Source organism: Venustampulla echinocandica, assembly GCF_003357145.1.
Source record: "Venustampulla echinocandica strain BP 5553 chromosome Unknown scaffold_0, whole genome shotgun sequence".
In the NCBI taxonomy this organism is placed as follows: Eukaryota; Fungi; Ascomycota; class Leotiomycetes; order Helotiales; family Pleuroascaceae; genus Venustampulla; species Venustampulla echinocandica.
Window position 1 is genome coordinate 2,025,216 of NW_022474205.1, and position 27,896 is coordinate 2,053,111.

The window sequence follows — 27,896 nt, forward strand, 5'->3', positions numbered from 1 at the left end:
TATATAGAGCTATAGGCTACATTATGTCCGATGGGACAACGTAGGATTTCCCTAATACGAGAGAGCTATTTGTTCTCGTCTTGATATCTACCGCTTGCCATCTGCGTTGTGCATTTCAATTTGACTACCACTACGACTACGAGGCCACCTATCGCTATATTGAAGCCCTCAGCTAGTTCACCCGATCAAATGACCAAATGCCAAAAGAAAGTTAATAAATTCATGTTACTGACTTAGACTTGCTTTTAATTTTTTCGATTTTCCAAACTCGCTCAGGGTTTGTGGGCCCTAATTAATGCGGCTCCGAGTTCGGCTAAAACAACGCTAGGGCGAAGCGTTAATCCTCACCCTCACAATTTCGCGATTCCTCCTCCGATCAAGATCGAATTCAACGACAACCCTTCCGACATTAGAAGGTAGAGGATATCGGCAACCCTTCCGACATTTGTTTATCATGTCGTCCTTCGAGAGCGTCATCGTCGTGGATGGCAAGGGACATCTACTTGGTCGGCTGGCAAGCACTGTGGCCAAGCAGCTCCTCAACGGTCAGAAGATCGTCGTTGTGCGATGCGAAGCCCTTAACATCTCTGGAGAGTTCTTCCGTGCGAAGCGTACGTTATACATCCATATCTCTGAAACGATCGAATTGGCGGAGGACAAATTGGTCGAGCGCAACTGGAACCGGAGATTGACTGTTCTTGGATTTTAGTAAAGTACCACGCATACCTCCGAAAGATGACCCGATACAACCCAACCCGAGGAGGTAAGCCATCGCTATGTCGAGGCTGCAAATCTGTGGCCCCTGGTGCATTTGGGATATGATGTCTAATTCACGACAGGTCCTTTCCATTTCCGCGCTCCTTCAAGAATCTTCTACAAGACCGTCCGTGGCATGATCCCGCACAAGACCGCTCGCGGTGCCGCTGCCATGGAGAGACTTAAGGTTTTCGAGGGTGTCCCACCACCATACGACCATGTCAAGAGAGTGGTTGTCCCTCAAGCCCTGAGAGTTCTGAGATTGAAGCCCGGCCGCAAGTACTGCACAGTTGGTAGACTGAGCCACGAGGTCGGATGGAAGTACCAGGATGTTGTTGCGAGGTTAGTTTTATTCCTGGAGGATGGTTTGAGAACATGGGAATGGGGTGCTAATTCTGTACCAGACTCGAGGAGAGACGGAAGGTTAAGGGTGCCGCATATTACGCCCGGAAGAAGGCGGCCCGAAGACAACTCGCCGACGCCCAGAAGACCGCGAAGGTTGATGAGAAGACCAAGAAGCAGTTGGCTGAGTACGGCTACTAGACATTACGTGTTTAATATTCGGAAAGTCTGGGTGGTGGGATTTCTCGGGTGTTTGCGTTTTCCTTTGAACACCAACAAACTTCGTCAATGCTTTGGTCTGCCCTCACGGGGAGATGCCTCAAAGCTGGTTCGCCATCACACATCATGCACGGGACGGAGGGTTGCTATCATCGGGAAAAAAGCGCTGATGAAGCTTTGGGCCTCTGCTGTGTATAAGCTTTCGTCTTGCAGGCCGCTCATAGGGAAATGAAATCAGAATCAAGAACAACTCGATCGTGTCACTGGTGTTACGTGAAGTTGGAAGCAATCACAATAATATTCTCTCAAGATCTTCGCACAGGGGAAGCCCCTACAGATCATGCTAAACACTAATTACCAGCTCCCAAAGGCCGCTAGGGTGGCTGCTTTCTGCAGGCACTGGGCCTTATAAGAATCCCTCTCTAGGTATGGAGTATCAATATATCTTTCTTGGCTACCCTTCGTCCCAATGGCATAAAAGAAAAGTGGAATTTTAGCGTCTGATATGTCCATATGTCTACGAAATACTCCATCTCTCAATAAGATAAAAAGCTAGGTGCGATTATCATAACCTAACCCGGAATTTCCATTCGGCTCAGTCATATGACGCGGCCGCTTCGGTTCTACGGAGTACGCATGTCAAATGCCAGGTACTTGTTATCCGTCCGGGTCGGTACATTGGCCGGTTTGAATGCCTATATGAAAGTAGATAACCAACAGGTGCTTTCCAATCGATTTCCTCGCAATTTATTTTCAGCAGCAATAGCAATCCCCTTCTATATATATGTACTTAAGTTTAAGCAATGGGGGATGCCGATACCGCTAGTCTTGTCCCCGCTGAAAGTACCGGTAGTTCAAGCCATTTCCCCGCTACCGAGGGTGTACATATCTGCGGAGGCGATTCCGCAGAGCGGAGTGCGGTAGGGGAACGACCGGGAACAATACCTTGGTAATACCTTCAACTATAAAACTCCTAGAGAGTTCTAGCGCTCTATATCTGTCTTTCTTTTACATCTCTTGTCTCCCGTTGTCCCAATAGTCCCAGGGACTCCAATCAATCTATCAAACCGGCATCAATCGCTGGTTTTACATGTACCCGAGCTCTCAGCCTCCTCCCTCAGCTCGTCTGCCAGTCATTCAGGTGAGATAAAGCATCAAGAACAGACTTGAAACGACTGGCCAAGATGTCACCACCAGCCTCCAGACTCCAAGCAATAACCTCTCATATCCTCCACCCATTCAGCTCTTCTCCTTCACCGCAAGCCACAAACATCCACCAACTCTCACCTACATTCTTCTTACCCCGTGCGGCCGAAATTGAGCCCGAAGCCACCGCCATATACCATGTCACAGCCAACAATCGGGTCTTGCGCCGTAGCTACATCGAATTCGCGGACCGCGCCCGGGGCCTTGCCTACTTTCTCATGAAGCATGGTTTCAAGAGAGTTGGGATTCTGGCACCTAATACGCCGGCGTTTTTGGAATCTATCTTTGGGATTGCAGCGGCTGGAGGTATCAATGTTGCCGTGAACTATCGGCTGAAGATGGAGGATATTTCTTATATTTTTGAGTTTGGTGAGGTGAGTTTGGCGGTCCTTTTTATGTGTTTGAGATCAGACGAGATACCGGATGAACATCCCTGTGGTGAAGGGAAGATCATTCAATGTTAAGGAGAATCAGTGGGCTGATATATGATATGAGCAGGTGGACTCCATAATCGTTGATGCCGAGTATGTGCATCTCCTGGACGATTTCCGGAAACAACACCCTTCTGTACCTTTCATTGTGGATACAGATACAGATGCCACGGCTGGGCAGCTGTCAGGTCCGTTTGATGAAGCTGTTCTAGAAGGCCTAGGGCATGATGAAGCGACGGGAAGCAAAGGATGGGAAGGTTTGAAGGCCCAGTGCGACGACGAAAATGCTGCGATTGCAATTCCATTTACAAGCGGCACAACTGCTAAGCCAAAGGGCGTCGTTTATACCCATCGTGGTGCGTACCTAGCGACGATAGGTAATGTCATTGAGAGTGGGCTAAATTATCACTTTGGACGATGCAAGTATCTGTGGACTTTGCCTATGTTCCATGCCATGGGTGTAAGTCTAGTCCAGTTCCCCAAATACCCGCTTCCTTGCATTATAACACACAATAGATGCTAACTTTCACCTTAGTGGAGTAAGAAAATATCTTTTCATTTCGGCTTTAGAACTTACTAACCGGATTTCAGCATTCCCCTGGGCCGTGACTGCAGTACGGGGCACACATTATTGCCTACGCAAAATTGATTACCCCCTGATCTGGACCCTTCTCAAAGACGAAAAGATAACACACTTCAACGCCGCACCTACCGTCAACACCATTCTGTGTGCCTCTAAATCAGCAGTCAAGCTCGAGCAACCGGTCCGTGTAACCGTAGCAGCCTCTCCACCAACTGCCCATCTATTTGAGCAAATGACAAATCTTAATCTCTTTCCCGTGCACGTCTACGGTCTTACAGAGACATACGGTCCAATCACCAAAGGTTACCATATGCCTGTATGGGAAACTCTCCCTCTAAAAGAGAAATACGCTCGTATGGCGCGCCAAGGACACGGGTTCATCACAGCGTTGCCTATTCGAGTCGTGAAGACAGAGCAGCCCGAAGGTGTGCTTATTGATGTGAAGAAAGACGGGAAGGAAATCGGAGAGATTGTATTTCTTGGGAATATCTGCGCCAAGGAGTATTTTAAGGATCCGGAGGCGACCCGGAAACTGTTTGATGGGGGTGTACTACATAGTGGGGATTTGGCCGTTTGGCATGCCGATGGAAGTACGCAAATTTTAGACAGGGCGAAGGACATTATCATATCTGGTGCGTTACCATCCCCCCCTGCTCTCTATTAAGTCTTTGGAGTCTCTAGTGCTGACGGTATACAACTCTAGGTGGGGAGAACATCTCCTCCGTGGCCCTCGAAGCAATGCTAGTTCAAAATCCCGATGTCCTCGAAGCTGGCGTCGTCTCCGTCCCTGACTCTCACTGGGGCGAACGTCCCAAGGCCTTCATCACAGTGCAAGCCGGGAAATCCCTCACAGGAGAAGCTCTAATTGCGTGGGCGAAGAATGAGAGTTCAATAAGTAAATTTATGGTCCCGCGAGAGGTGGAAGTTGTCGATGAGTTGCCCAAGACCAGCACTGGGAAGCTGAAGAAGAATGTTTTGAGAGCGTGGGCGAAGGGCGATCGCAGTGAGAAATAAAGTGCGAGGCGTGGAAGGGTACCTGACAAGTTGGATATAGGCGTCAAACTGGGTGACGTATTAGGCGCTTTTGGATATTAGAGGAGACAGGGCTGTGAATTCAGGCCATTGGGGTGGTGTCCAATGGCGAAACGATAGTATTTTTATATCGGTAGGAGGAATATCCTACTGTATAGTATCGGATATACTAAACAGTGTGGGAATAGGAGGAGACGTCGATTTTTAATTGTGGCTTATAGTCACCAACCAATCAAACACATATTCGAAAGACTAATGCAACCGCCTTACCAGTAGATGGCTTGGTGAAACTCAACTACACATCTAAACTACAAGCACAGAAGAACTCCTTCTTGGCTGTCTCGTTTGCCAGGCATATCAAGTATAATCATATACCCTTTCGACATAGTGTCTTCGAGATATCTATGGCGTCAAGCTTAATATTGGAGACATGCCTACGATTAGGAGCTATTTAGTTAAATCGTCCCGGGAAAGTCCACAGCGTGGCATTAGTACAATCGACGGGGAGCTGCTGTCACTTGGGGAGATTCAGGAAGATGATGAACATGATGGGCGAAGGAAGCTGCTGGCCGTACTAGGCAAACGGACAATATGCTAGTGGAGCATGGCTCTCCTGTAGGCCATAGCAGGGGGCTGTAAGCCGACTGCAGCAAATGGGTTAATAAATCCGCGGGTGAGGATCCGCTTACAGACCAGGTACCTAGGTAGAATATACAACCTCGCCCATAACATCTTAACTCCGGGAGTGCTTCCGTGATCCTGCATATCGAACTACTTCCATTTCTGCCCTTTCATTTATATATAAAGAAAGCCTGCTGGCACCGACAGCTCTTGAAAATGGAACGGTCGGTATTATCATCATTATCATTATCACCACCAGCCCCATCTACTCCTCATAACACATTATTCCAAATTACCCGCCGCTCAAAAGGCCATACTACAACAATATCCTTCTCAAGGACAAAATGCCTTCAGCTAAATACGCCCACCTCCATGAGAACGTCCAAGGACCAGGCGACGCTCGCCCCACTGCCCAACAAATCATTTCCGATGACTCCTTAGAAGGAAAGTTGGCAGACAAAACAATGCTCATCACGGGCTGCTCCTCAGGCATCGGGATCGAAACCGCACGCAGTCTTTCTAGTACAGGGGCCACGCTCTTCCTCACAGCACGCAATATCCCCAAAGCCGAATCCGCTCTCAAAGAGATCCTAGAGCCAGGCCGAGTCGAGTTAGTTGAGATGGAAATGGAATCTCTCTCCAGCGTTAATGCAGCCGCGGAGGATGTCCGAAGACGGTGTAATGGGAGATTGAACGTCTTAATTTGCAACGCGGGCGTGATGGCCATCCCCGAGCTGACGAAGACCAAAGACGGGTTTGAGACGCAATTCGGCGTTAACCATCTTGCGCATTTCCTACTTTTCAATCGCCTCAATGATCTACTACTCAAGAGCTCTACCCCAACCTTCAACTCCAGAGTTGTCATACTTTCCTCTTCTGGACATCGTGGGAGCGGGATTAAAGTCGATGATTATGGCTTCGAGAAGCCGGGGAATGAGTATGGGTCCTTCAAAGCTTATGGACAGAGTAAAACTGCCAATATATACATGGCGAATGAGATTGAGCGCCGGTATGGAGCGAGGGGATTGCACGCTAATAGCGTGAATCCAGGAGGGATTCACACGGGCTTACAGACTTATGTTCCTGCGGATGTGCAGGAACAGTGGTGGAAGTGGAAAGGGGTTAAGAGTTTGGAGCAAGGCGCTGCTACCACGGTCCTTGCTGCTGTGGCGAAGGATTGGGAGGGTGTTGGAGGTAAATATTTGGAGGATTGTCAGGAGGCAGGGAAACTCGTTCAAGTGGGTCTTCCGTCCGCACCCGGATATGTGCCTCATGCTTTTGATGAGGGGTTGGAGAAGAAGCTGTGGGTTGATTCTTTGGGGATGGTTGGATTAGAAGATGATAACTAGCAAGATGGTTCGCTGAATGAGCATCTATGCTCATAATATAACCTGCTATTTTCGTTTGACGTCGCTCTTGATTCCTAGGTTTTCATTAGAAGAGTCACATATAACTCCAACAGTAATATCTGCAGAGCAGCCCCCTTAATACTTTTAATCCTTCACCTTTCTTCTGATGTGAGTATGATATACAACGTTTTGATGGCGAAGCAGTGAGGACTAGGCCGGCCTCTCGGCTGCTCACCTCATCGCCGACCGAACACAATTCGAGGTGAGTATATAAACCAGAATAAGTAATCCCGAGCGCGTTCGCCTCAGTTGTTAAGCCCAACCCTTGCCATCCCGAGTCCGAGGTAGAGACGTAGGCGCGACTATATAAAGCGTGATGCACGTGCTCATTACCCCATTGAGCAACTTAGGAGATATATGAGGTGTGAAGCATGTGCGCATTATTCGGCCGGGTATTGCAAGACTTCCTCAAACCGCAGCTGCTGAACTCTTTTGCCTTTCTGACACTACTTTTTCTTCTTGGCGTGAAGTCATTCATTGCCTTAAGTGGATAACTGCGGTTCCTAGACTCCCAGAACTATCGAACAAGTATATGTTTTCTCGAACACCCATCCCCTTAAGCAATTCCTAGTCCTTGGGGTTAACGTAGATTTAGAGATGGAATCCCGATGTAATATCGAAGAACGAATGATACTTCAGAAGCCTGCTTAAACTGAAACCGGATATCCCACCACTTGGTTGCGGGCCTTGGTTAGTTATAAATTCAGAATTAAGACTGGAGAAATATTCTTGTAGCGAACCGGACTCAATTCCTAAACGAATCTATGAAGCAAACAGGGGAATTTGGCGGGCCTATGCTATTGCGGCATTTACCCCTAAAATCCTGTACAACAGTCTCGGATTCAGAAAAGGGGGGTTTAGCAGGTCTAAGCTCGGGATGGCCTAGCGAAGCTCTCCCGGAGCAACCCACTTGGGAAAACTCCGCTCAGTTAATATCTGGTCAGTCCTATGGAAATACTCCGTACTCTACAGTGCAATGCAATAATTCAAAAAAAAGTGCAGTCCGTCATTGCTGACAGGCCGATAAGAGCATACAGTAAATGCTCGGACCATGCTCTTTCCTGCTTCGAGTATACCGAGGAGTGAGTCGACGTCAGCAAGCAGATGAATCGGACTTCTGGAGTTTTATGGCAAGCCCCTGAATTAGTCGAGTGTGGGTTGCTTCGCATGAATTCAAAAGGAAATCCTTCTCCGCTCGGACGGGTCATACTCCGTTAACGTCACAGCACACGGCCATTGGAAGCAGCCTTTGCAACTTTCCTGTGATCTCCTGACATGTGGGTGGAATTGCTTTTGGGGTGGTCCCTGTTACAACGCGGGCAGGGCAGATGAGCAGCCCATAAACCGGAACTTCAACGCGGCGAAGACCCTATAAGACCCTATCTGCGTAGGCCAACAAGTAGTAGTGCGGGATTCCTCCCCTCCGTCTGTTGCTTCGTCACACGTACCTCAAGTAATAATCCGGATATAGAAATATATATATGTCGTGCCTTTCCAGCATCGTCCCTAAGAGTACCTGGAGTTGGCAAGGAAACGGGCAACTGGTTTGGCCGATCGAGATGCAATGATGCTGTCAGACTCCAGCTCCAAGTCAGACTCCGATCATTCAACTCCCAAATCAAAGTTAAGCCCGCCAGATACAGATATCTCTGGGTGGTTTCTGTCGTGGTCGTGGTCGTGGTCGCTACCGTTATATTTCCCCTTTCCCAGTCCCCCGGGTGGTGCGTCGGCGCCAAACCGCATTCGCTGCGGGTCACCGCTCCTCACTAAGGCCTCGACATCAACTTCAATCTCACATCTAAAGCCTCATCGCGACGAGCATCCTCGACACTGCCATTGCCATTGCCATCGTGGTCGTTCTACCCTGCGACCACGACTACTACTATCACAACCACAACCGCGCCTGCGACGGCAAAAGTCGCAAACGTTCCAACGGCGTCGCACGCAGTCCCGTCTGCATCGAAAAGCCGGAGAACCTCCATAACGCCTCATTCCCATTCCCATTCCCATTCCCATTCCCATTCTCGCTCTCATTCCCACCTGCAATCCCACCTGCAATCCCAATCTTCAAATGCCGCAGCGGCTTCAACGGCTAATCCTCGACTTCCATCGCCCACGTTTCAGCCGCCATACCCATCACCATCACCTGTCCCTACCGCCTCAACAGACGATAAACGTCCACAAGTAAGGGTCACTAGCCCGACGCGCTGGAGTTTACGCAACGCTCTCATCGGTGGCGGGAACCCCGATTTTAGTTCCCCATTCAGAAATCGCTCGGGCACCGTCGGGTCTAATACCAGTAGAGGCCGTCGACGTCCTAGTGCTGCACGACTTTGGAATCCAACAAATTCAACACCACGAGCCCCAACAAAGAAGCGAAATCGGTCGCGGGGTGAAGAGAAAGAAGGCCCGGCTGCTATTGCTGTCCCACTATCCCATCCAGATATCGAAAATCCTCGAGAGGGAGCTACCGCAGGAGGATCGTACCCTCTACTGACATTGTCAGAGCAGAGACAGAGTCTACATTTGGGATCTACGAGGGCGAGTTTACAGGTGGAGCGGAGTGGTAGTTCTGTCGGATCGAATAGGGTCTCGTTGCCGAGGAGTGTCAGTATTGATATTGAACGCAGCAAGAAAGGCAATTCCCCAACGTCTCCTAGGTTCAGGCTAGATAAAGGAAAAGGGCGAGCAATCGACACTGACGAGGGGAATAAGGATCAGGCAGGCGCAAAACCCAAGCACATCAAAATAACCAATCTCAGAAACGGGGACGGAAGTCCTGTTGGCTTAGGACCTCCATCAGCTGGATTATCTTTCAGAAGCAAAGCCAAGATGTCGACTGATCTCGAACGCGGACCCGAACCTCAAGGCTTGCATATTCCTGGCGGTAACTCGACCCTCCCGCACAATGCCTCGAATACCTCTTTACATAGTGGCATTGGGTCAGCCATATCTTCGGATAATTCATCCATAATCGGCTCTGAAGTTCCGGGCAACGCGGCAGACGAATGGGGACCTCAGCACCCATGCTTTCCACACATGAATTCGCACGTCCCACTCTCGTCACCTCTATACCAGACAACTCGCATCATACGGATTCGGAGGGATTGGATGATGGAAGGTGATTTAGCACCTACCTTCTCAAACTTATACCCCGAGATTCTCGATCCAGCTGGAGTGTCGGAACAAGATTTCAGGACGATTATAGAACGAGTTAATAAAGAGCTGGTACCTGCATTCAATCCCTTTGGTGCGCGAAATATCTTCGACGCCGTAATGGGTTTAGTGACTGGGTGGATATGGGATGATTTTGGATTCACAGCTGTGAAATCAAGATTAACTAAGGTCGAACAGTTTTTAGAAGAGTGGAATACCAAGATGGAGCAAAAGAGCAAGGATGGACCGGGTTTTGCACCGAGGATCGTGCCTCTTAGGCGGACTGGATATATGAATGTGAGTCCTCTCGAAGTAGATGCACAAAATAATTATAGCTAACCTAGACATAGCTTGATATCCAAGTTCCTGACCCCGAAATATCCTACCCAGGGTCGATGCCGCCAGACGACCGAACACCAACAGGCCTCTCGGGGGCTTCTCAATAACCAGGCCCTTAAATAGTTAACTTCTTCACATACTCATTCACTTCTTAATAACGATATATATCTTGGTAATGGGAATCGGAAGACGAGAAAGATGTGGAAATATACCCAAGACCTCTTACCCGAGGCTACCTTTTTCTTGCGTGGGCGTTTATGGATTCCAATGACTGGGATGAAAAAGACTAGTTGGTCTTTGGTTTATACTTGTCTAATCATTTGGAGGATTTGTGTATAGCAAGCAGTGTAGCATAGCGTTGTATAGCCTCTAGTCTGCAAATTATATAATATTAATCGAGTACCCCTACGTCCATCATTCTAGAGAAGCAAACAGGAGAAAACAAAGAAGTTTAAATATCTAGTGAAATTTTGCTATCTTCTTGACATATTTCGGCATTGTACGGCAGGGTTTAGCATGTGCTCATATTAACGATGATCTCTTTTGGAGATGGAAGTCCCTATTTTGCTACTAGTAGTATCTTATCTAGTTAAAGGTGAAATATAGATAACTAGTAACTTAATAGCTTGCGCTAAGTGCACTTTTTCCCCGAACGATCCCCGGTTACTACTCGTCCCGAGGTAATGCGCCGGAATGTCAGGTGGAAGCTGATCCGTTTCACATTACTACATATCCCTAACGCCTTTCCACTGTTACTACAAAATATTGTGCTATTTTCTACAGTCTTCACATCGTCTTCGAGTATCACTCCTAATGGTATACCATGATCATTGCTATCTCATCCCTTGGCTCTCTGCCATGGCGCCTGGCTAGCGCACCAAGCAGAAGCAGGCGAACTTTCACCCCACTGATGGAGATTGTCGGTGGCGGCATCGGCTCAGGTTTGTAGCTCTCAACTTCAGCAACTGCGCGCTCTATAGCTCTGTATTACAGTGCGTTGCGTCCTATTATCTTTGAAGGAACTTTTCTTCTCCTCATCATTGTCTTTGTCGCAAACTGCTTATTTCCCCTTTCCCCGTCCTCCGCTGTACCATGGCACAGGAACCGGACCTCTCCCACAGCATTACCATGCATCCTCATCCATTCCATCACCATCCAAATCAGCCAGAGCGCTTGATATCTTCACCTCATACCCCAATTCCACAGAATACTTCAAGGGACCCTGGTGCCAGCACAGCCTTCGAGGCCATAACGCCAACAGCGGAGCAGAACGATCCCATCGCAAGACATATCTCGAGCGCACCGAACGATCTAGAAGACCAGAGGCCACCTCGATACACGCGCGAGAACGATCCCTACCAGCTATCGTCAGCTTTCAAGAATGACAGCGAGATCCGCGATATTGCGGCTAACACGTCGCGGAAACGAGACGGATGTGGTCCTATCAAGTTCAACAATGACGCGTCCAAGGCACGGAAGATACAGAAGTTCTACGAGAATCAGAATGAGAATATAGAGCGCATGCTCAAACCTGTAGAAGCCCACAAGGAGGAAGCGAAGCAGGAAGCTGGAGACGACCATCTCAAATTCCAGATTGCCGTTTATGGATCGTTTGCGGCGAATGTTGTGCTCGCTGGGCTTCAACTATACGGTGCCGTTTCATCTGGATCGCTGTCTCTGTTTACGACTATGGCGGATTCTGTATTTGATCCTCTATCGAACATCACTTTGATCGTCACAAACCGTGCCGTTAAGCGTGTGGACCCAAATCGGTTCCCCTCTGGTAAAGCACGCCTCGAGACCGTTGGAAATATCGTTTTCTGCTTCCTCATGACAGCTGTGTCCTTCATCCTGATCGCCTTCTCCATCCGCGCCTTGGTAGATGGGAATGAGGAAGAGACTAACTCATTTCACTTTCCCTCCGTCATCGCAGTCACAATAGCCTTCGCCACCAAATTGGCTCTCTTTCTATACTGTTGGGCATTGAAGGACAAGTACTCTCAAATCAAAATCCTCTGGAGCGACCATCGTAACGACCTGCTCGTCAACGGTTTTGGTATTCTAACGTCTGTTGGAGGGTCTAAGCTAAAGTGGTGGGTCGACCCTATGGGAGCGATCATTATCTCAGTCATCATTACAGTCATTTGGCTACGTACCGCATTCAGCGAGTTCCTCCTCCTGGTCGGCGTTACTGCTGGTGTTGAAATCCAGCAACTCATCACTTATGTCTGCCTCACGCACTCCCCTACCATCCAGGGCATTGATACAGTGCGCGTGTATCATTCGGGCCCGAGGCTGATCGCTGAGGTCGATGTGGTCATGAATCCGGAAGCTAGTCTTAGAGACACCCATGATGTTGCCGAGGAGCTGCAAATCAAGCTGGAAAGCTTGCCGGATGTGGAGAGAGCGTATGTCCATGTCGATTATGAAACTACGCATAAGCCCGAGCATGCTTATAAGAAGGATCTTTAAGCAGTTCGAGAGACGTGGTGTGTTGAAGACGAGGGTGCGACTTGGAATGTGGGTAGGCCCTGTAATGGTGGGGAGGGACATCGTGTTCGCCTTTTGCAAACCTCTTTCTTTGGATTGTTTATAAATCTGCGATTCTGCTCTGTGCCTATTGGGGGTTTTTGGGGTTTTTAGCATCAGGCGTTGATGGAGCTCAGCTGATAGAATATCATGCATGACAGTGCGCTACTTTGTTGTTTTGCTCACTGCTTCTAAATATGCGGTCCTACTGCACTCCTCTCTACAATTATATCCAACTAAGCGAATCAATTCTACACTATTTGCGCAAATCGATTTTTGCACTTTGAATCGTCTCAGGTATTCTAATACATTTGCGTACGTGTTCACATACAAACTCGGACAGTCAGCTGTCCAGGAAGTAAGCGTCAAATCTAGCCTCCAAAGATCTAGAAACCCATTCCTATATATTACAAGCCTTAATGGCGGAAACTATATATGAGAGATGCCATCCAGACCGCAGCTCGAGAGGCAAGGGTCGTCGATCCCAATTCTTTCCCAGGTCTAGGAAAGAGGGGAACCTGAGGACTATTTTACCTACGAGACGGTGGCACCCCGGGGCTCCCAAAGACTAGCCATCCCGCTCAGGCCCCTGATCGCCATTGCGAGTAGGGGTTTATAGCAGCATAGTGCTTCTCGTGGGTTTCGATTGTGAGTAAGGCTGAAATCCCGACTGGGTGGATGAAGCCTGGTTGCAATTATATCACTCTGTTAATAATGGTTGAAGATCGTGTCAGAAAAATCATAAGTAGGTATTATGTCAGTAGTTTTATTATAATATGGTCCAGGTATATATTGCTTTTCTCGTGACAATTATGTCGATATGTTAACTATTTTCATAGCAGCGGCCTATCGTTGTGCTATCTACGAGCTGGGTACTGGCGTCTCCTCTAGATAGCTGCACTTCATATCGATTCGATACTCGAGTATGTATCTTAGTTGTAAAACTTCGTATTGTAAAGGTGGGTCTTATTTGCTATTTGATTCTCTGAGCGGATGTGAGAGATACACTAGTCAATGACGGAGAATTCATGTATTATAGGTTGTATCCGTAGTTTTTGTAAGTGGTATGAAAGTCGACGGCCTGGTAGCGATCGACGAATGAAGACTTCCAGGCTCCAGTGTACCGCCTCAAGTTCCTGAATATACCCCAGGCCAAAGTTGGCCAGATGGCATGTACAAAAGCCCTTGATGAGAGTGTTGGGGTTTGAAGACTCGAGGTACATCGAGTTGCTGTGTAGCGAGGTTGCTGGATGAAGGATCTTGTAGACTTTGGTGGAGGCGTTCTCTCACGTCAGAAAGATAGTTCTTGAGCAAAGGGAACAAAAGCAAGGCAAATGTCTTACGAAATGCACAAACCCATTGGCAAGAACGGATACTTGAAACGCCAAGCTTCAGCTCCAAAGGCACTGCGCCCATAATTCTCCTTTTGGCGCTCCACATTTTGAATTCCCAATCGCCAGCGAAGCCTTCAGCTCGGCCCCCATGCAGCCCAATCAAGCTTTCAAGGGTGGTGTGAGGAATCCTGAGGATGCGAGCAGATTTTATAATTTTTTATCAATACGAGAAAATACCTATGCAGAAGCTCCTTCCGTGAAGTCACCAAAGTACCTAGGTAGATTTAGACAGGCGGGATTGACGATGCGACTGGCTGGCAGCACGCTTACTCCAGCCTTGGTAGCCAAAATAGGGGACTTTCGCAGGGATAACGCGTATTTGGACAGCAATCCGGGGCAGTAGTGTTCCGTATTACGAGGTATGGACTGTGCAGTTTGTACCACCCACCATCGTCATTCGCTGCCGTTGGCTAGCTTAAATCGCTCCCCAATCTTCATTTATATAAGTCAGCTCAATGTCTCCTCCAAAGGCACCTAAGGTTTGGGGGCGAAGAGGTTTGAAGGTACATGTACCTTATCCATTACCCATCAAAGAAGGTATACCTCATGCCAACCTTCCTGGTCCCCATCTATTGCAGGGAGTGTGGGGATGTCTCCAAAATGTTCAAAGAAATTGTTTTCTCAGCTGCAATCATCCTCGGTTTCATTCTCAATATCATATATGTCGAACACCCAGATGTCATAAGCTACACGATAGCTTTCGTCTTCAGCCTAGCCGTGCTGTCGCCATTCGCCCTCTGGTGGAAATTTCGTATTATGAAAAGCTCCTTGGGGCTTGCCAAGGAGCCCGATGATGAAAGTCCCATTTCAATGGATCCAATAGCCGCGAATCAAATGCAGACACCGAACAGTGGAGTGGTGCCATAGATTCATGCCAGGACGAAGAGCTGAAAATACAAAGACTTGATTTAGAAAGACTTCAAAAATTTTGTATCTTCGAAACCGAAATCTAGCAATGGCGGTTTGCCATTTGCGATTTTGCATTTGCCGAAATTCGAAATGCACTCGGGAAGGATACGACTACTCGGTACAATACACCATATGCGTAGGCAGTTGGTGTTAGTGTGATACGAAGGGACAGGCAGGGGCAGCTCAGTGCCGTGTGGTGGCATAGGTTAATTGGATCTTTCGAGTGGTCTGCACAGAAATTCGCAACCGCACATTTGCAGCATGGTATCCAACTCTCGGTGGTATGTCAATGTCGAGTTTGATAGATGGTGCCGTGCAATTGACTATATTAGTAGGCTATCATTTTGTTGTATTCGAAACAGTATGGACGCCGATACCTCGCTTGGTCGGAATAGCAAGTGGAACGGTTCTTGAACCTGCGCCAGCTTCGGGAAATCGGCTTCCTCGATTTCAATCGCAGTGGCGCTTGATGCCGAGAGTTTGGGGAAGATTCGTCAAGCTGTATATCCACAATTTGCGCTGTCAAGGAAGATAGCTGAGGACTTTGCTCGAAATAGGCCTGAGCGGCCTGAAGAGTCGGGTTGGCAATTTCTGGTTTATTGTACTGCACAATGTGTTGAACTATGTTGTCGGAAGTGGCCAGAAGACTCTGGTTAAGTAAATATGTGCCGTGGATGTGCGCATTTTCTGCCACTAGTGGGTGGAAACGAACCGTATCATGAGTCTACATCTATATACCAAAGGACAATTCCAAGGAAGTAGCATAGTTAAATACAATACTTTACGATACCCTCTCGCTGACACGCTCGTGCAGTGGTGAGGGCTTTTGCACTGCCTTATATTACTAGCTCCGTGGACAAATTTGGATGATCCATTCTGTGATGAGTCGTTTGCATCGAGCGGAGCTCTAGAGGTTGGGTCTTGCAATACAGATTCGTATGCCATTTTTGAGCATGCCATTCCCGATTCGGACTGCACAATAGGAGGAGACTTATATATATACCAGACGATTCGTTGGTAGCAAACGACCAAGGATGGAAGATATGAACACATATCTTGGAGGATCTGTGCCGTATTCTGCGTAATGGTTAGATAAGATATCATATTAAGAAAAAGAGGGGATACTTTACTTCAACTCAAAGGATAAGGTGATATCGTAGCAGAACCATCCACCGCACTCGCTACCATTTACCGCCGGGCTTCCGACACCCACCCTTTACTATATAAATCCAAATACGCAAAAGTATGTTAATCGGCACAAGGGCCGGCCACCTGGCGAGGTGGTCAGGAATCAAATTGTGTGTGCGATGTTGGAGAGAGTTACTGTCTTTATCTTAGAGAGATCTCGAAAAAGGCTCAGCCCAAAAAAGCATAAAACTCAGTTCGTCTGGTTTTATCCAGAGGCGGGCGCCGAAAGGCGCTTCCTGGATTTTTGCTCTTTTCATTTTTCATTTTCCTTTTTTTATTTTATAACGAAGTAGCTACAAGATTAGGAATTGTTCTTGGATGTTTTTTTGTTTTGCAGTTGCGATTTCAGAGCGCGTCGAGGACTCGTAAGCGAGAAGTGACGCATGACGACAACAGCGACAGGAGTTAAACCTAGCAGGTGTAGCCTTTTAAACTTTGCCACCCTAAGAGTGAAGCGAATTATTAGGAAGGATTTATAGTTTCTGTATTGCTGAAACTTTATTTTATATAAACTTCTGACATAAAGAAGGGATTAGCTTATATAGGTACTTCTTACGACCTCACTCTATTGACTCCGCCCTGTTCGGCTTCGGCAAGGGTGCATTAGTAAATCTACCTCGAACGAAAACAACGTCCTAAGTAGCACATTACTAGATCTAGGTCATGCCCTATTCTGAACTCCCGAACCAAAGCAACCTGACATTCCGATACATTTTCCGAAATGGCGACCGTTGTTTCTGCTGCTGCTACGAAATTTAGGCTTGTCTTCTTCGCGCCCGTACCAGCTGTCGAAGCCTGTAAGGCCGCTATCTTCGCTGCTGGTGCAGGCCGCTATCCTGGGGGGAACTATACTGAATGCTGCTGGACCGTTGTGGGTAAGGGTCAGTTCCGCCCTGGAGATACAGCGAATCCACACATCGGAAGCGTGGGCAAACTGGAACACACGGAGGAGGCTAGGGTGGAAGTGATATGCTTTGGCGAAGATATTGCTAGGAAGGCGGTCGTAGCGCTGAAGACGTAAGTTTGTATTATTGCTTGTTATTTTCCAACTTTGAGTTAGAGTATGCGTGTGTTAAATAACTTTTCTCTGCTGGCCTGACGAACTGTCTAGTGCCCATCCATACGAGGAGCCTTCATATGGTGTGTCTAAGTTGGAGGATTTCTGAATTATGTGCCAACACTTAATGCTATGGCCGGGATGCCAGGACCTCGATCTGTTATCAACAGCGTGAGGATAATGACAAGTCTCGATCCTCGTAGGTCGACATCCCAAAAGCTGAGCCAGGATATGATGGGAGGGGCTCCAAGGTAGACGATGAGTATTCTATTACATCACGAATGGCGTTTGTGCCAGCCAATGAGTCGTCCAATTTTGAGACATACGCAAGGGGAGGTTCGTTAAATGGTCTATATAAGGCTCATCAAGGAGCAAAGGGTGATATTTGAGTAGACAAGCAGATCGAACATCTAGGTATGGCTCTTTGAAGATGATCTTCATCAACTCCTGGCTATACTTGGTTTCCAACCCTCGGTAGCCTCCATCCTGTGTTCCACCATCATTCCCGACTCTCCAGATATTCCTTTCCCACGATTCCAGAAGTCACTTTGCAAGGCCGGCTGAAGGCGTTTCCAACTATGAATGAGTGGCTCGTACTTTGCGTGTATTATGGGTCCGTAGACTGCTAGTATCTGGCTTTTGAAACCGAGAGTTGTACAAACCACCTACGTGTTACGGGTTAACAATCTTAACTGGCATATGTAATTATAAGATGGTTCAACTAAGAACAGACTTAATCTAATTGCCTAACTGCAATGAATGCTCCGTGGATGTGCATGATGCCAAACCGGTGTTTATAAAGCGGGGTTTGCCAAACACCCGAGTTTCAACCTTTTGGTAGTAATCAGGTAGTCGGGTGTTGCTGTTATAGAACGAGGTTTAATTGACATGGATTAGAACTCTACTGAGCTTAAGGGGGTCAGTAGAATGAGAACATGCTAGGGATTCATTTATCTTTGGGTCATCATTAGACGCAAGTATGAGCATTGAAGCTAATAAATTCTAAGCATGAAGACGAAATAATATCAAGTATGTACATGAATTATTATAGCTATTTTACTTTTTGTTGTGTATGTATTTATAAGACCTCCAATATTCACCAAAAACGGAAGCATCCAAGTCTTTATCAATTCCCGCTCCCTTGGTGGTGAGAGCGAAGAAGATATATATTCCCTCCTAGCCAAGTAAAATACAAACGCCATCTGAAATCCATATCCAGTCCATCCTTGGGGTATAAATTACGAAAAGTAAGCACAACACCATCGCTCAGAGAGCTTCCCATATATACTGCAAACTTCCTCCGAATTAAAACAGCCAGCTCGCAACTGCCAGACCCAGCATTATCAATGGCATACCGCCGCTCATCAGCGCCAATGATTGGGCATCAGATGTTATTGGGGCAGCAAGACTGGCATTGACAAAATTGGGCCCGCACTTCACATTGATCTGCATGGCAGCATCGACAAAATTGTTTGCAATGGCACTACTCCGGTCAGAGGTTGCGGCCTCGAAAACGGCCATTGTATTGTGCAGACAGGTATTGCAGGTCGGTTGGCTTCCGCTTGGTAGACTGACATTCAACGGAAGATAATAAAGATAGTTATCGCTTGGGTTGCTTGAATTGGTGATGGCGTCTGCGAAGCAGTAGGATTTCGCAACGGGGTTCTTCAGGCATGATGCCGTGTAGAGTGGTTTGTAGGCCAGGAGACCGAGGCGCGCTTGTAGAATTAGGGGATTTAGGTTTGCTATATCAGAGGCGCAGGCGTCATCGGTAGTAATGTTGCGGCCCAAAGAATCCATTATTTTACCGCAAAGGGAGACATCGGCAGCGCAGGTCGCGTCGAGAGTTCGAGTTATGCGAACGATGGATGTTTCGGCTTGGAAGAAGGATTGTGAGTTCTGGAGTAAGTGTTAGTTGGTGTGATTGAGAGCGGATACATTAGGTGGAAGCTGCTTACTTGGAGTAGAAGGGATATTGGAAGGCATTGTCGAAAGGTGGCATTTGCGAGCATGGTATTCATGAACGACGCACAGTTGGCAGTAAGATTCGAGTTGAACCCACTATCGAAAGGTATTGGAAGGGGAGCGGAGGCATCGGTAGGGGCGGCGGTCACGATGCCGCTTGACGACGATGATGTTGTGGAAGCCACCGTGCGCGTCACCGTCTGGGTTTTCTCGGTAACTGAGTTTGAGGATGAAGATGAGGATATAACATCGAAAGGGGCATCTCGACGCCGAAGTTCTTGGATTGACTCCAGGGTCCAGTCTCCCCAGTCCTGCGATTTTGGAGGTGGGGACGGATCAGCCAAAATTCTGCCCGAGTCGGACGAGCCGTCCATTGTCGATCCCTCCGACCCTGGCACCTCTTCAACCATCTCGACCATTTGCTCTTGTATATACACAGTTGCTGAGCAAAGTGGCAGGAAGCATATTATTATAATTGCGAAGTAGAGAACGTGGCGCGAGAAGAAAGAACGCGGAGGGAAACCATTGTTTCGAGACGTCGACTGCGCAGAGGACCGTGATCTCGACCCACACGGGGCAGTCTCACGGCCAATTCCCTCCGAAGCTCGACGCCATTCGCCGGCGGTGGTCATGTTGTCGAGATTGTGCTTCCTATAATCGTGGTTCCAGCATCACTCGGCCTTCGGCGTCGACAGCTGCTGTCGTCGCAAGGATTCGGAAGCTGGATCTGGAACCGAATCTGGAATCCCACGAACACTGATCTACACCACGAACTGCAGTACCGTGCAGAACGATATCCTTTCCCGGGAATCACTCAATGTTAACCTTTTCCAGATCCCTTGCTCGATATGCCGATCACCGAGGCGGGGTGTGAAGAGGATATCGCCAGAGGAAGTCGGTCGTCAAGGCTCCCGATATGTGTTTCGTCCAACGGAAAGAATGGCCAGACGTCGAGGAGGATTCTATCACAGGTAAAAGAATGACTGTAGTTGGAATTGTCCGCACCGGGTCACCGTTCTTCTGGGGGGATTATAACGGAACTTGGTCGGTGGGTGCGATGTGATCTTCGAGGCTCGTGGTCGACTTTTGACGTACCACGTACAGGCAGAATGGGATCAATCGACGCGCACATTAATATTAATCCAGCGCATAAGGTTAATCCGGAGCAGGAGAGGTATCCGCTATATGCCAGATCTTAATGCCGGAGGGGGAGGGTTTACGGGACAGATATCACCGATAAAGATCACGCACCACATCACATCAGTTATTTCCAAGGGCACATCTTCAAGGGGAGGGGGCCGGCGGCTTTTTGTTGTCCAACCTGGCTGATAATTTGGGAGAGTCAAGGCGCGGCGCAGCGGTCCTGGGCTTCCCCGGGGGCTGGACGGCCGCCGTTTCCTGCAGCCCAAGTATTGAAATATTGAGTTGAGCGCCCCTGCCATAGCGCCGTTGGTAGTAATTTGGTAAAGTACGAAGTACGTAGGTACTCCGCTCGTGTATGGATGTACTAAATATTGTTCTAGACGCTGATGAACCAAGAGAGACTGTGCAGTACAGTAGTTGGCTCGATTGCCAAAACTATCTAAACGCCAACAACTACTCGTACTGTACGGGGCCAGTCGAACTCCCTCCTTTCCTCCTCCTGGCCACGACAGCGATACTCGAGCACCAATTTGGCTACGAAAGTGCTGCAGGGGTTATAGATGAAGTCCATTTATGCCCAGAATGGACCAATCTTGGGTTATTCCGCCCCACCGCGGCATTGACGGCAGATCGCCCTCGTGGTCTTACAGTTCTAGAACACGAACAGCCCAGAGACTCGGAGAGCGACGCAAACCAGTTACCAGACTCGCACAAAACCGCCCAGATCTTTTGCCGCCAAGTATGTAGCACGAAATAAGCCAACGCCAACCAGCTTGGGATACAGGAGGATATTATTATGTAGACACAGATGCAGCAGTCGACCAGGCAGCCACCCAGCAAGAACCCCAAATCTCCGGAGAGCGAGAGAGTTGTGTACTCAAGATCTGAAGACTTTGGGAACCGCGACTCTCGCCCTCTACTCCATACTTAAGATCGACATAGGATGCTGTTGCTAGATTGACTTAGGGGATTAGTTTCTGCTTCTTCCGGGTCCAAATTTCAGTACGGATTAACTCCGTATCACACAAGCACGCACTAGATTCGGACTGTCTATAGGGAGCAAAAAGCGAAGTCTCTTCATAGAACTTGCATACGCAGCGCAATCTAAGCCGCAGCGGACAATATTGCACATATTGCACATTTCGGTTGTGAAAATGTAGATTTGTAAACGGTACCTTTTTACCCCTAATCCCCAACCTTAAAACAACACCCCTTTCCAGGCATCACCCTCCTTCCCACATGACAGCATATATTGACCTTTTGTTCCCCATACGAAGTACTTCACCCAAGATCGCAAGCCAACTTACGGGCCCAAGCCGTACTATCCGACTCGGCCCTACGAATTATTGTCCCGAAAGAATGGGAAGCTTGTGGGCTCGTATGCTGACTCTCCTGTGCATATTACATTTCCTTTTTGGTAAGTTGCCAAGGAGGGGCCAGGGCGCATCGTGCCTTATCAGGTTCGTTGCCAGATGAGGTGGCGCCATATCAGCACTATCAGACGCCACCAATATTTCGCAACGTACTCCACAGAGGCACAACACCGATAAAACCCTTTCCCATTTTAATTCCACCAACTTGGATTTTGCTGTCAGCACTTGAGATGACACCCCGATTAAGAGGCCCGAGGATGATACTTCCTTTTATCCGATCCGGTGAGAATTGAAGCCAAATGCGAATGTTGGAAAGGTTGGAATACTAGTTTTCCATGTTTGTTTTCCCCTCACGCTCAGTGCCCCATATGTGTTGCCCGGGGAGCCTTCCGCCCTGAAATATATTGTTGTAGATGAAGTGTTCATCTTATTTACTTTGTTCCTGCATATTATATGGCATCTTCATACCCCCTCGGGTGACGGTCGATACCAGAAAACGAGAGCATATTTACTCGTGTCCCGTCAGCTTGGGACCGAGATTACCTGCTGTTGCCGGCACACAATGCAAAGTGCCACAATAACATGGTAGCTGAAAATAATATCGTCTCTGATATGGAAGTCTCCTTGCGGTCAAGGATGGGGGGGGGGACTTCGTTTCCGTTTAATCACGTGGCTATTTGGAGTCTGGCAAACGCTCAGGATACCTATCTCGGGACTGGAATCATTTTAATAGCTCATTCCATATTAATGTATTCCTTTTATTTTTACCGTATTTCAGAAGTGTGATGCCGAGTGACGGAGTTTCGAGAATACCCATATCACATGATGCTGTGCATTCCTGTACAGTTTATATGCGGTGCAAAGCGCCCTTGTCCAGAAGCCTCATAGTTTTTTTTGTTAGAGTCCACATAAACTCTAAATTGCCCTGTTTATAGATATCCCATTTAAGGCTTTGCTTTACAGTCGCTGTGGACTACTTGTTTGGATATTCGCAAGTTTAAGTTCAGTGTTTAAGGAGATCGGGAACTTCCTGTTATGTATGCTTCTGGAGCTATATATTGTAGGTGCAGCAAGAGCTTTTGAATGCTATTAGAGGGGAGGGTATGAGCAAGTTTTGTTGCATATCGCACCTCGTGAGGAACACTGTGACGAAAAATCACTGAGGAACACTGTGGCAGGATCATTGTGAGGGAGGGTCATTGTGAGGGAGGATCGTTGTGAGGAAGGATCGTTGTGAGGGTGGATCATTGTGAGAATCTTCATGAGAATGTCCAGAGGCACAACACAGGCTCCTTTGTTGCATATCTCACAGATATCTCAACTCCCCTGTACAGTATTCTTGACTTAATCACTGGTAAGATTTCAGTCATTGGATAGCTCTTGTGTTGCACATCGTACATATAAAACCTCTGTGTTCTTGACTCTTTCTAATCCCACCTAGTATTTAAAATTTCGCTGCACATCGCACCAATGTCTCAACTCCGTTGAGTAGTTGACTCTTTCCAATTCCACCTATTTGGTTTTGTTGCACATCGCACTCATACCTTAATTCTTTTGAGCAATTGACTCTTTCAAATCCTCCGCTTGAATTATTTACTGCATACCGCACCCTAGAGGTAAGAAACAGTGCCCTACAGCTTATGAGTGGTTTGACCTTTTTAAACTAATATTTGATCTTTTAGAACTATCGGGAGAGGCTTGATGGACCTTTATTAGGTATGACGCCTAGAAGTTGGCTATATCACCCTTCACTTGCATGCTGAATCTGGAAGGTTGGGGTGTACCAATCCTTGTGAATATTATCTAGCTCTTCCGCCTTGGGATTGGACTTTGACGACATTCCGGGCGAACCTTTTGTTGTACATCATACTCGGAGGGGCATGCCTCAACTGTTGGGGATTATTTGACTACATTATTTCAATACCATAAGTTACTTTATAAGCCTTCTCTGTATCGTGAGCCATGTGCCTACAGAAGTGGTAGAAAATGACCTGCATACACTTCTAGAGGACGATCTAAAGATCGAGAAGTTAGAGGTCTCATGTCTACTCTAACCAAGTCATGTGAGCAATAATTCAACTTTATTATCGAAGATTGAGGTTAACAGACTGGTCCTATAAAAAGTCTCTGCATTCCTTAGCCTGTTGTTATTGGTCGAACAAAGCATTTCTGTACTACTTTGAGGTACATGTAAGATTGTACGAGGCACATCCTCATAGGGATGATTTGGAGCATTGTGGTTTTTGTAGCACATCGCACATGCACCCTCTTTCCGAGGGGCCTTGAAGAATTGGTCAAAATATACGAAAGTTCGGCTTCTTATAGCCTGAGTAGGTAGCTCTTTTCCGAGAACCTATTATAGATTATTGATATCTTGCCTCGTAGCCTAGCCTTTGTTTGCTCTTCCCGAGGGCATACCAACGGTTGGCCCACCCGTCTCTCAGGCTCCAGTCCAGTAGTGTCCCTCCACCGTAACGATTTACTAACAAAGTCCCGTGTACTATGTACTCGATGCGATGGTCTGTCGCTGTAGCATTTGTTGCACATCGCACATGCACCCTCTTTCCGGGCGACGGCAGAGAATTGGCCCGGAGCAATGTCGCGGGAGGCGACTTATGCGAGACAGCCTATGAGCAGGATCGCCGTGCGGGGTGGTGGCGTGGGCTGCGATCACCGCGATGTGTTGTCACTATAGCTGTTTTTGCTTCTTGCGGATAGCACAGTAGAGTACTCTGGTACGGAGCGTATCGTGGATAAATCCAGAGCGCGGGGTTTGTGTTGTGGGGTACGAAATATACTACCGGTAGAGTAGAGTTTTGTTTCTTGCTTGTGGGGTACAGTCCCAAGTATATTAGTAGAGAGGGCTATATATCCATTATACTATATTATGTGAAGCTGTATTGCATTCCTGACGTAGGTACCTGGCGTTTGTAGCTGAAAGAAAGGAGGGAGGTCCTCCGGAGCGAAGTGGTGCTCTACGAAGTACTCGCTGTTTGGAGTACTTAGGTACTAAGGTGCTAAGGTTTAAGGTTTAAGGTACTTGAATACTTCGTAGTGATGCTGGGCAACTTGCATAAGTGAGATCCTGCAATGGAAATCATATGCATAAATAATATGAATCCTATGCACGGATAATGGGAGCGCTCGTTTCCGGGCCAAGAGTGCGATGAGCGACAAATTATGCTGGTGCATCTGGGCATTTTCCTTTTTCCCATACGGAGGATTGCTGTGTTGGCGAATGGCCGCTTAGCATCGACATCAGCCCAGTAAAAAGGAATTTGGGCCCAAAAAAACGGCCCTCGGCTGGCGCCGTAAGAGAGTCAATGCCTAACCGCAAAAGAAAATATATCAAAGGGTCCTTAAGTTAGCAGTCACTACGAGGGTCTGAGTTGTTGCTTCGAAGCTCATTTATTTCGTCGGCTAGCACTTGTTCTCACAAACTTCGTCACTCTCAGTTCGTAATAATAGACATGGCAGCTAGTGTATTAAGGGTATCTATTAAAGAAGAACTACTCACCATACTGAAGGTGAATCTGTCCAATCACTCAAAGTCTATTTAGGTTTCTCGGGAGCGCCGCCATTGGTAATACATCTCCGGTCGACTCCTCCATACAACACTATTTTGCGAAGCATGATCACTTTTAACCACTCCATCGAGCGACCTCTCTCCTCTCTTGCCCTAGTCTCTATTGGTGCCTCTCTTGTGAGCTTCCAGCTTCTCCGAGTATTGATGTGCTTCAAATGAGCACCCTGAAATCGATAGATAATAGTCTCCGTGAATCGTTGGCCATATGCCTCTTGGCCTGCTTGCTCATCGATCCAAGCACTGACAATCACTAACTTTGCCATTCCTTCCCATACCACTCAGAAGACTTGGGCACTTGGCAGCAACACCGCCATCGGTAGCACATTGCATCAGTAAGCCCCAAATTCTCTCCACTGTAAATCCAAAATATGGATTATCAGGGGTATCCACATTATCCCCAACAATGGTTTCATTATGGCTCTCACCATCCTTGCTCGTAATCGTTGTCAAGAGCCCCTCATATATCTTCTTGCTGATACCTCTGATCCTTTTCCCGCTGGCAACGAATTGTCCCTTGTACGAGAGGAGTATAGGCGTCCGAGGATTGCAGGGTTCCCTGTAGATTTGTTCGAATAGCTGTGGGACGGTATTGTATTTATCTTCCCACCCCCAACGATCACCACAAGTCTGGCAGTCGCAGACCATACCTGTAAATCCAAGACTCAGCATACCGGTCTCGGTTACAAGGTAGTCGTTGATTCTGGGGATAAGCTCGCGCATATTATGTGCATGTGCTTGAATGAACATGGTTTGCTCAGCGAGCTTGTCCCATTTATTAACGATATGGTGGAGGTAAGTGGCTCCTTCCCGACCTAGATTCTCAAGCTTTTCCACAACATCGGCACCAGTAGCCTTTTTCAACTCCTTAACATCGGCATCCGGGTCTTTAGAGTAGATGATTATATTCGGCTTGATTGTGCTGAGCATGGCGGTGGATTTGATGGCATCCAGTGTCTCTTTGACGAGTGTTGGATTCTCATTATACACACTGACAACGATATCGAAACGCGAACTGGGCTTGTAAGAAAGATCGAGTGCGCTGGGCAAGCTTTTCCCGATGGAGTTGATGGATAACGAAGAAAGGTAGGACCCAGCCCAAGACGATATAGTTATCATAACAACGAGAGCTAGACTGGGGAGTAACCTGCCTGACTTTCGCTTTTCGGTAGGGGCGGATTTCGAGCTTGAATTTTTGGCGCCACCCATGAAGCCCACAACCAAGCTTTGAACTTGGTCCGCTCCAAGCAAGGAGGAAGACGAAATAAGATATGCAGCTAGCTGGGCCCACGAGACAACAGGAACTGGATCCGAGAACATAGCGACTAGTAAAACAATGGTGTTCGAAAGAAATGCGGCGGCAAACTCCACACCTCGTAAGGGGACATTGGAGAAGTGTCGCTGATTGTCGAACGAGATGGGCGAATAAGCCAAGAGGCCCGTTCCAGAAAAGCCAGTACCAATGATTGAAAGCATGTTCAAGAACATTAGTGCAATCGTGTAATAGTCCATAGGGTAAATCGAGTCAATATGCTCGAGGAAATGCCCGGCAACTCCACTGAAAACCATGCCAAATGTGACAGTCATGGTGACGAAGCCATGGTAGGCTTTGAGCTTTGCCTCTCCAGAATGATCGAATCCAGCTCTGTCAGAGCCTATAGTGAAGCAGGCTCGGGAAAGCCCAATGAATAGAATACCAAGAAGCCCCCAGATAAGGCCCGGCACCATGAGACGATACTCGTTGTACAGCACCACACAAGATGCAATGACAACCACTATTGCCTCCCATGGGAGCCGTTTCTGAGTCCGCGATGGTGAGCAGCAGATAGATAAGACAAGCGATTCTGCAGCATAGACCACGGGCTGTTGGGGTCAGCAGGCGTTCACGGCACAAGTCACCCAATATCACTTACAGAAGCCATGACTATCACTGGGAGGCTCGGCATATGGAGTACCCCTTCTAGTAACATGGGCACTGATGCCGCGGCCGCAAATGCCGCGGGTATCATGCCTGCCCAACGTTTGTTCGGGAGAAAGTCCTTCCCCCCTGATCTGAGTAGTCCATATCGTGAACCAGACCCTACCCGAAGAGCGACTATATATACGACGGCCAAAGCTGCAAAGGATCGGAAAGCAATAGCAAGGGCTGGCTATAAGTCAGGGCGCTGGAGAATGATGTGTAAGGGTTTATCAACGTACGGTAATCTAGCAGATGTTAGTTAAATTCAATCAATTAGGAAATTGCATTCTTACGGAAGCCATGGCTAATCATCAGTCGTTTCGTTGTATATATCGCAACCGCGGAGCATAGAGTCCAGAACCTAGACCAGAGGACAATCAGCACAACCGCAACATAATAGCCCATAACATATCTGCGATCCACCTACGTTGCTCTGCCCCGGCTGTGTGCGTAGTCGTTCCGTCGCCCGTCCTCCAAATCCACCACTCTATCTGCGTGAAAACTGTCCTCAGCATCTTCCGCATCAAGCCCACGCAGGGGCGCAAGCTCAACTGCTTGATGGTCGGTAGATATCATTGTTCATTTTTCGACTCCGAGGTCGTATGGAGCCGTCATAAAGATTTACACCGTGTGATATATATTTTGGTCAAGTCGCGAACCACAGCATGCCAGTACCACGTACTAGGTACTCCTCCAAAAAG

General features: G+C 47.8%; 8 protein-coding genes across 8 annotated transcripts; 6 read left to right on the top strand and 2 right to left on the bottom strand.

Annotated features, from left to right (window-relative positions):
- Positions 1-454: 454 nt before the first annotated feature.
- On the top strand, positions 455-1,299 carry BP5553_00624 (60S ribosomal protein L16; the record flags this gene model as incomplete). The annotated part of the gene is made up of 3 exons (XM_032009247.1): positions 455-611; positions 840-1,098; positions 1,161-1,299. The coding sequence occupies 3 exons, from the start codon at positions 455-457 to the stop codon at positions 1,297-1,299; spliced, it is 555 nt and encodes a 184-aa protein (XP_031873301.1).
- Positions 1,300-2,501: 1,202 nt separating this feature from the next.
- BP5553_00625 (putative 2-succinylbenzoate-CoA ligase) lies at positions 2,502-4,632 on the top strand (the record flags this gene model as incomplete). Its single annotated transcript, XM_032009248.1, has 5 exons — positions 2,502-2,897; positions 3,022-3,310; positions 3,546-4,169; positions 4,241-4,540; positions 4,592-4,632. 5 exons carry the CDS (start codon positions 2,502-2,504, stop codon positions 4,630-4,632), a joined length of 1,650 nt encoding a protein of 549 aa, XP_031873302.1.
- A 902-nt stretch (positions 4,633-5,534) lies between these two features.
- Positions 5,535-6,539, top strand: BP5553_00626 (NAD(P)-binding Rossmann-fold containing protein; the record flags this gene model as incomplete). Its single annotated transcript, XM_032009249.1, has 1 exon — positions 5,535-6,539. The coding sequence occupies one exon, from the start codon at positions 5,535-5,537 to the stop codon at positions 6,537-6,539; it is 1,005 nt and encodes a 334-aa protein (XP_031873303.1).
- Positions 6,540-8,166: 1,627 nt separating this feature from the next.
- BP5553_00627 (Uncharacterized protein) lies at positions 8,167-10,201 on the top strand (the record flags this gene model as incomplete). Its single annotated transcript, XM_032009250.1, has 3 exons — positions 8,167-8,320; positions 8,404-10,052; positions 10,106-10,201. The coding sequence occupies 3 exons, from the start codon at positions 8,167-8,169 to the stop codon at positions 10,199-10,201; spliced, it is 1,899 nt and encodes a 632-aa protein (XP_031873304.1).
- A 985-nt stretch (positions 10,202-11,186) lies between these two features.
- Positions 11,187-12,566, top strand: BP5553_00628 (putative metal tolerance protein 3; the record flags this gene model as incomplete). The annotated part of the gene is made up of 1 exon (XM_032009251.1): positions 11,187-12,566. The coding sequence occupies one exon, from the start codon at positions 11,187-11,189 to the stop codon at positions 12,564-12,566; it is 1,380 nt and encodes a 459-aa protein (XP_031873305.1).
- A 4,269-nt stretch (positions 12,567-16,835) lies between these two features.
- Positions 16,836-17,280, top strand: BP5553_00629 (Structural toxin protein RtxA; the record flags this gene model as incomplete). Its single annotated transcript, XM_032009252.1, has 2 exons — positions 16,836-17,131; positions 17,226-17,280. 2 exons carry the CDS (start codon positions 16,836-16,838, stop codon positions 17,278-17,280), a joined length of 351 nt encoding a protein of 116 aa, XP_031873306.1.
- A 1,196-nt stretch (positions 17,281-18,476) lies between these two features.
- BP5553_00630 (Uncharacterized protein) lies at positions 18,477-19,546 on the bottom strand (the record flags this gene model as incomplete). Its single annotated transcript, XM_032009253.1, has 2 exons — positions 18,477-19,070; positions 19,130-19,546. The coding sequence occupies 2 exons, from the start codon at positions 19,544-19,546 to the stop codon at positions 18,477-18,479; spliced, it is 1,011 nt and encodes a 336-aa protein (XP_031873307.1).
- Positions 19,547-25,463: 5,917 nt separating this feature from the next.
- Positions 25,464-27,771, bottom strand: BP5553_00631 (Uncharacterized protein; the record flags this gene model as incomplete). The annotated part of the gene is made up of 5 exons (XM_032009254.1): positions 25,464-27,098; positions 27,149-27,381; positions 27,435-27,440; positions 27,489-27,556; positions 27,623-27,771. 5 exons carry the CDS (start codon positions 27,769-27,771, stop codon positions 25,464-25,466), a joined length of 2,091 nt encoding a protein of 696 aa, XP_031873308.1.
- Positions 27,772-27,896: the final 125 nt, after the last annotated feature.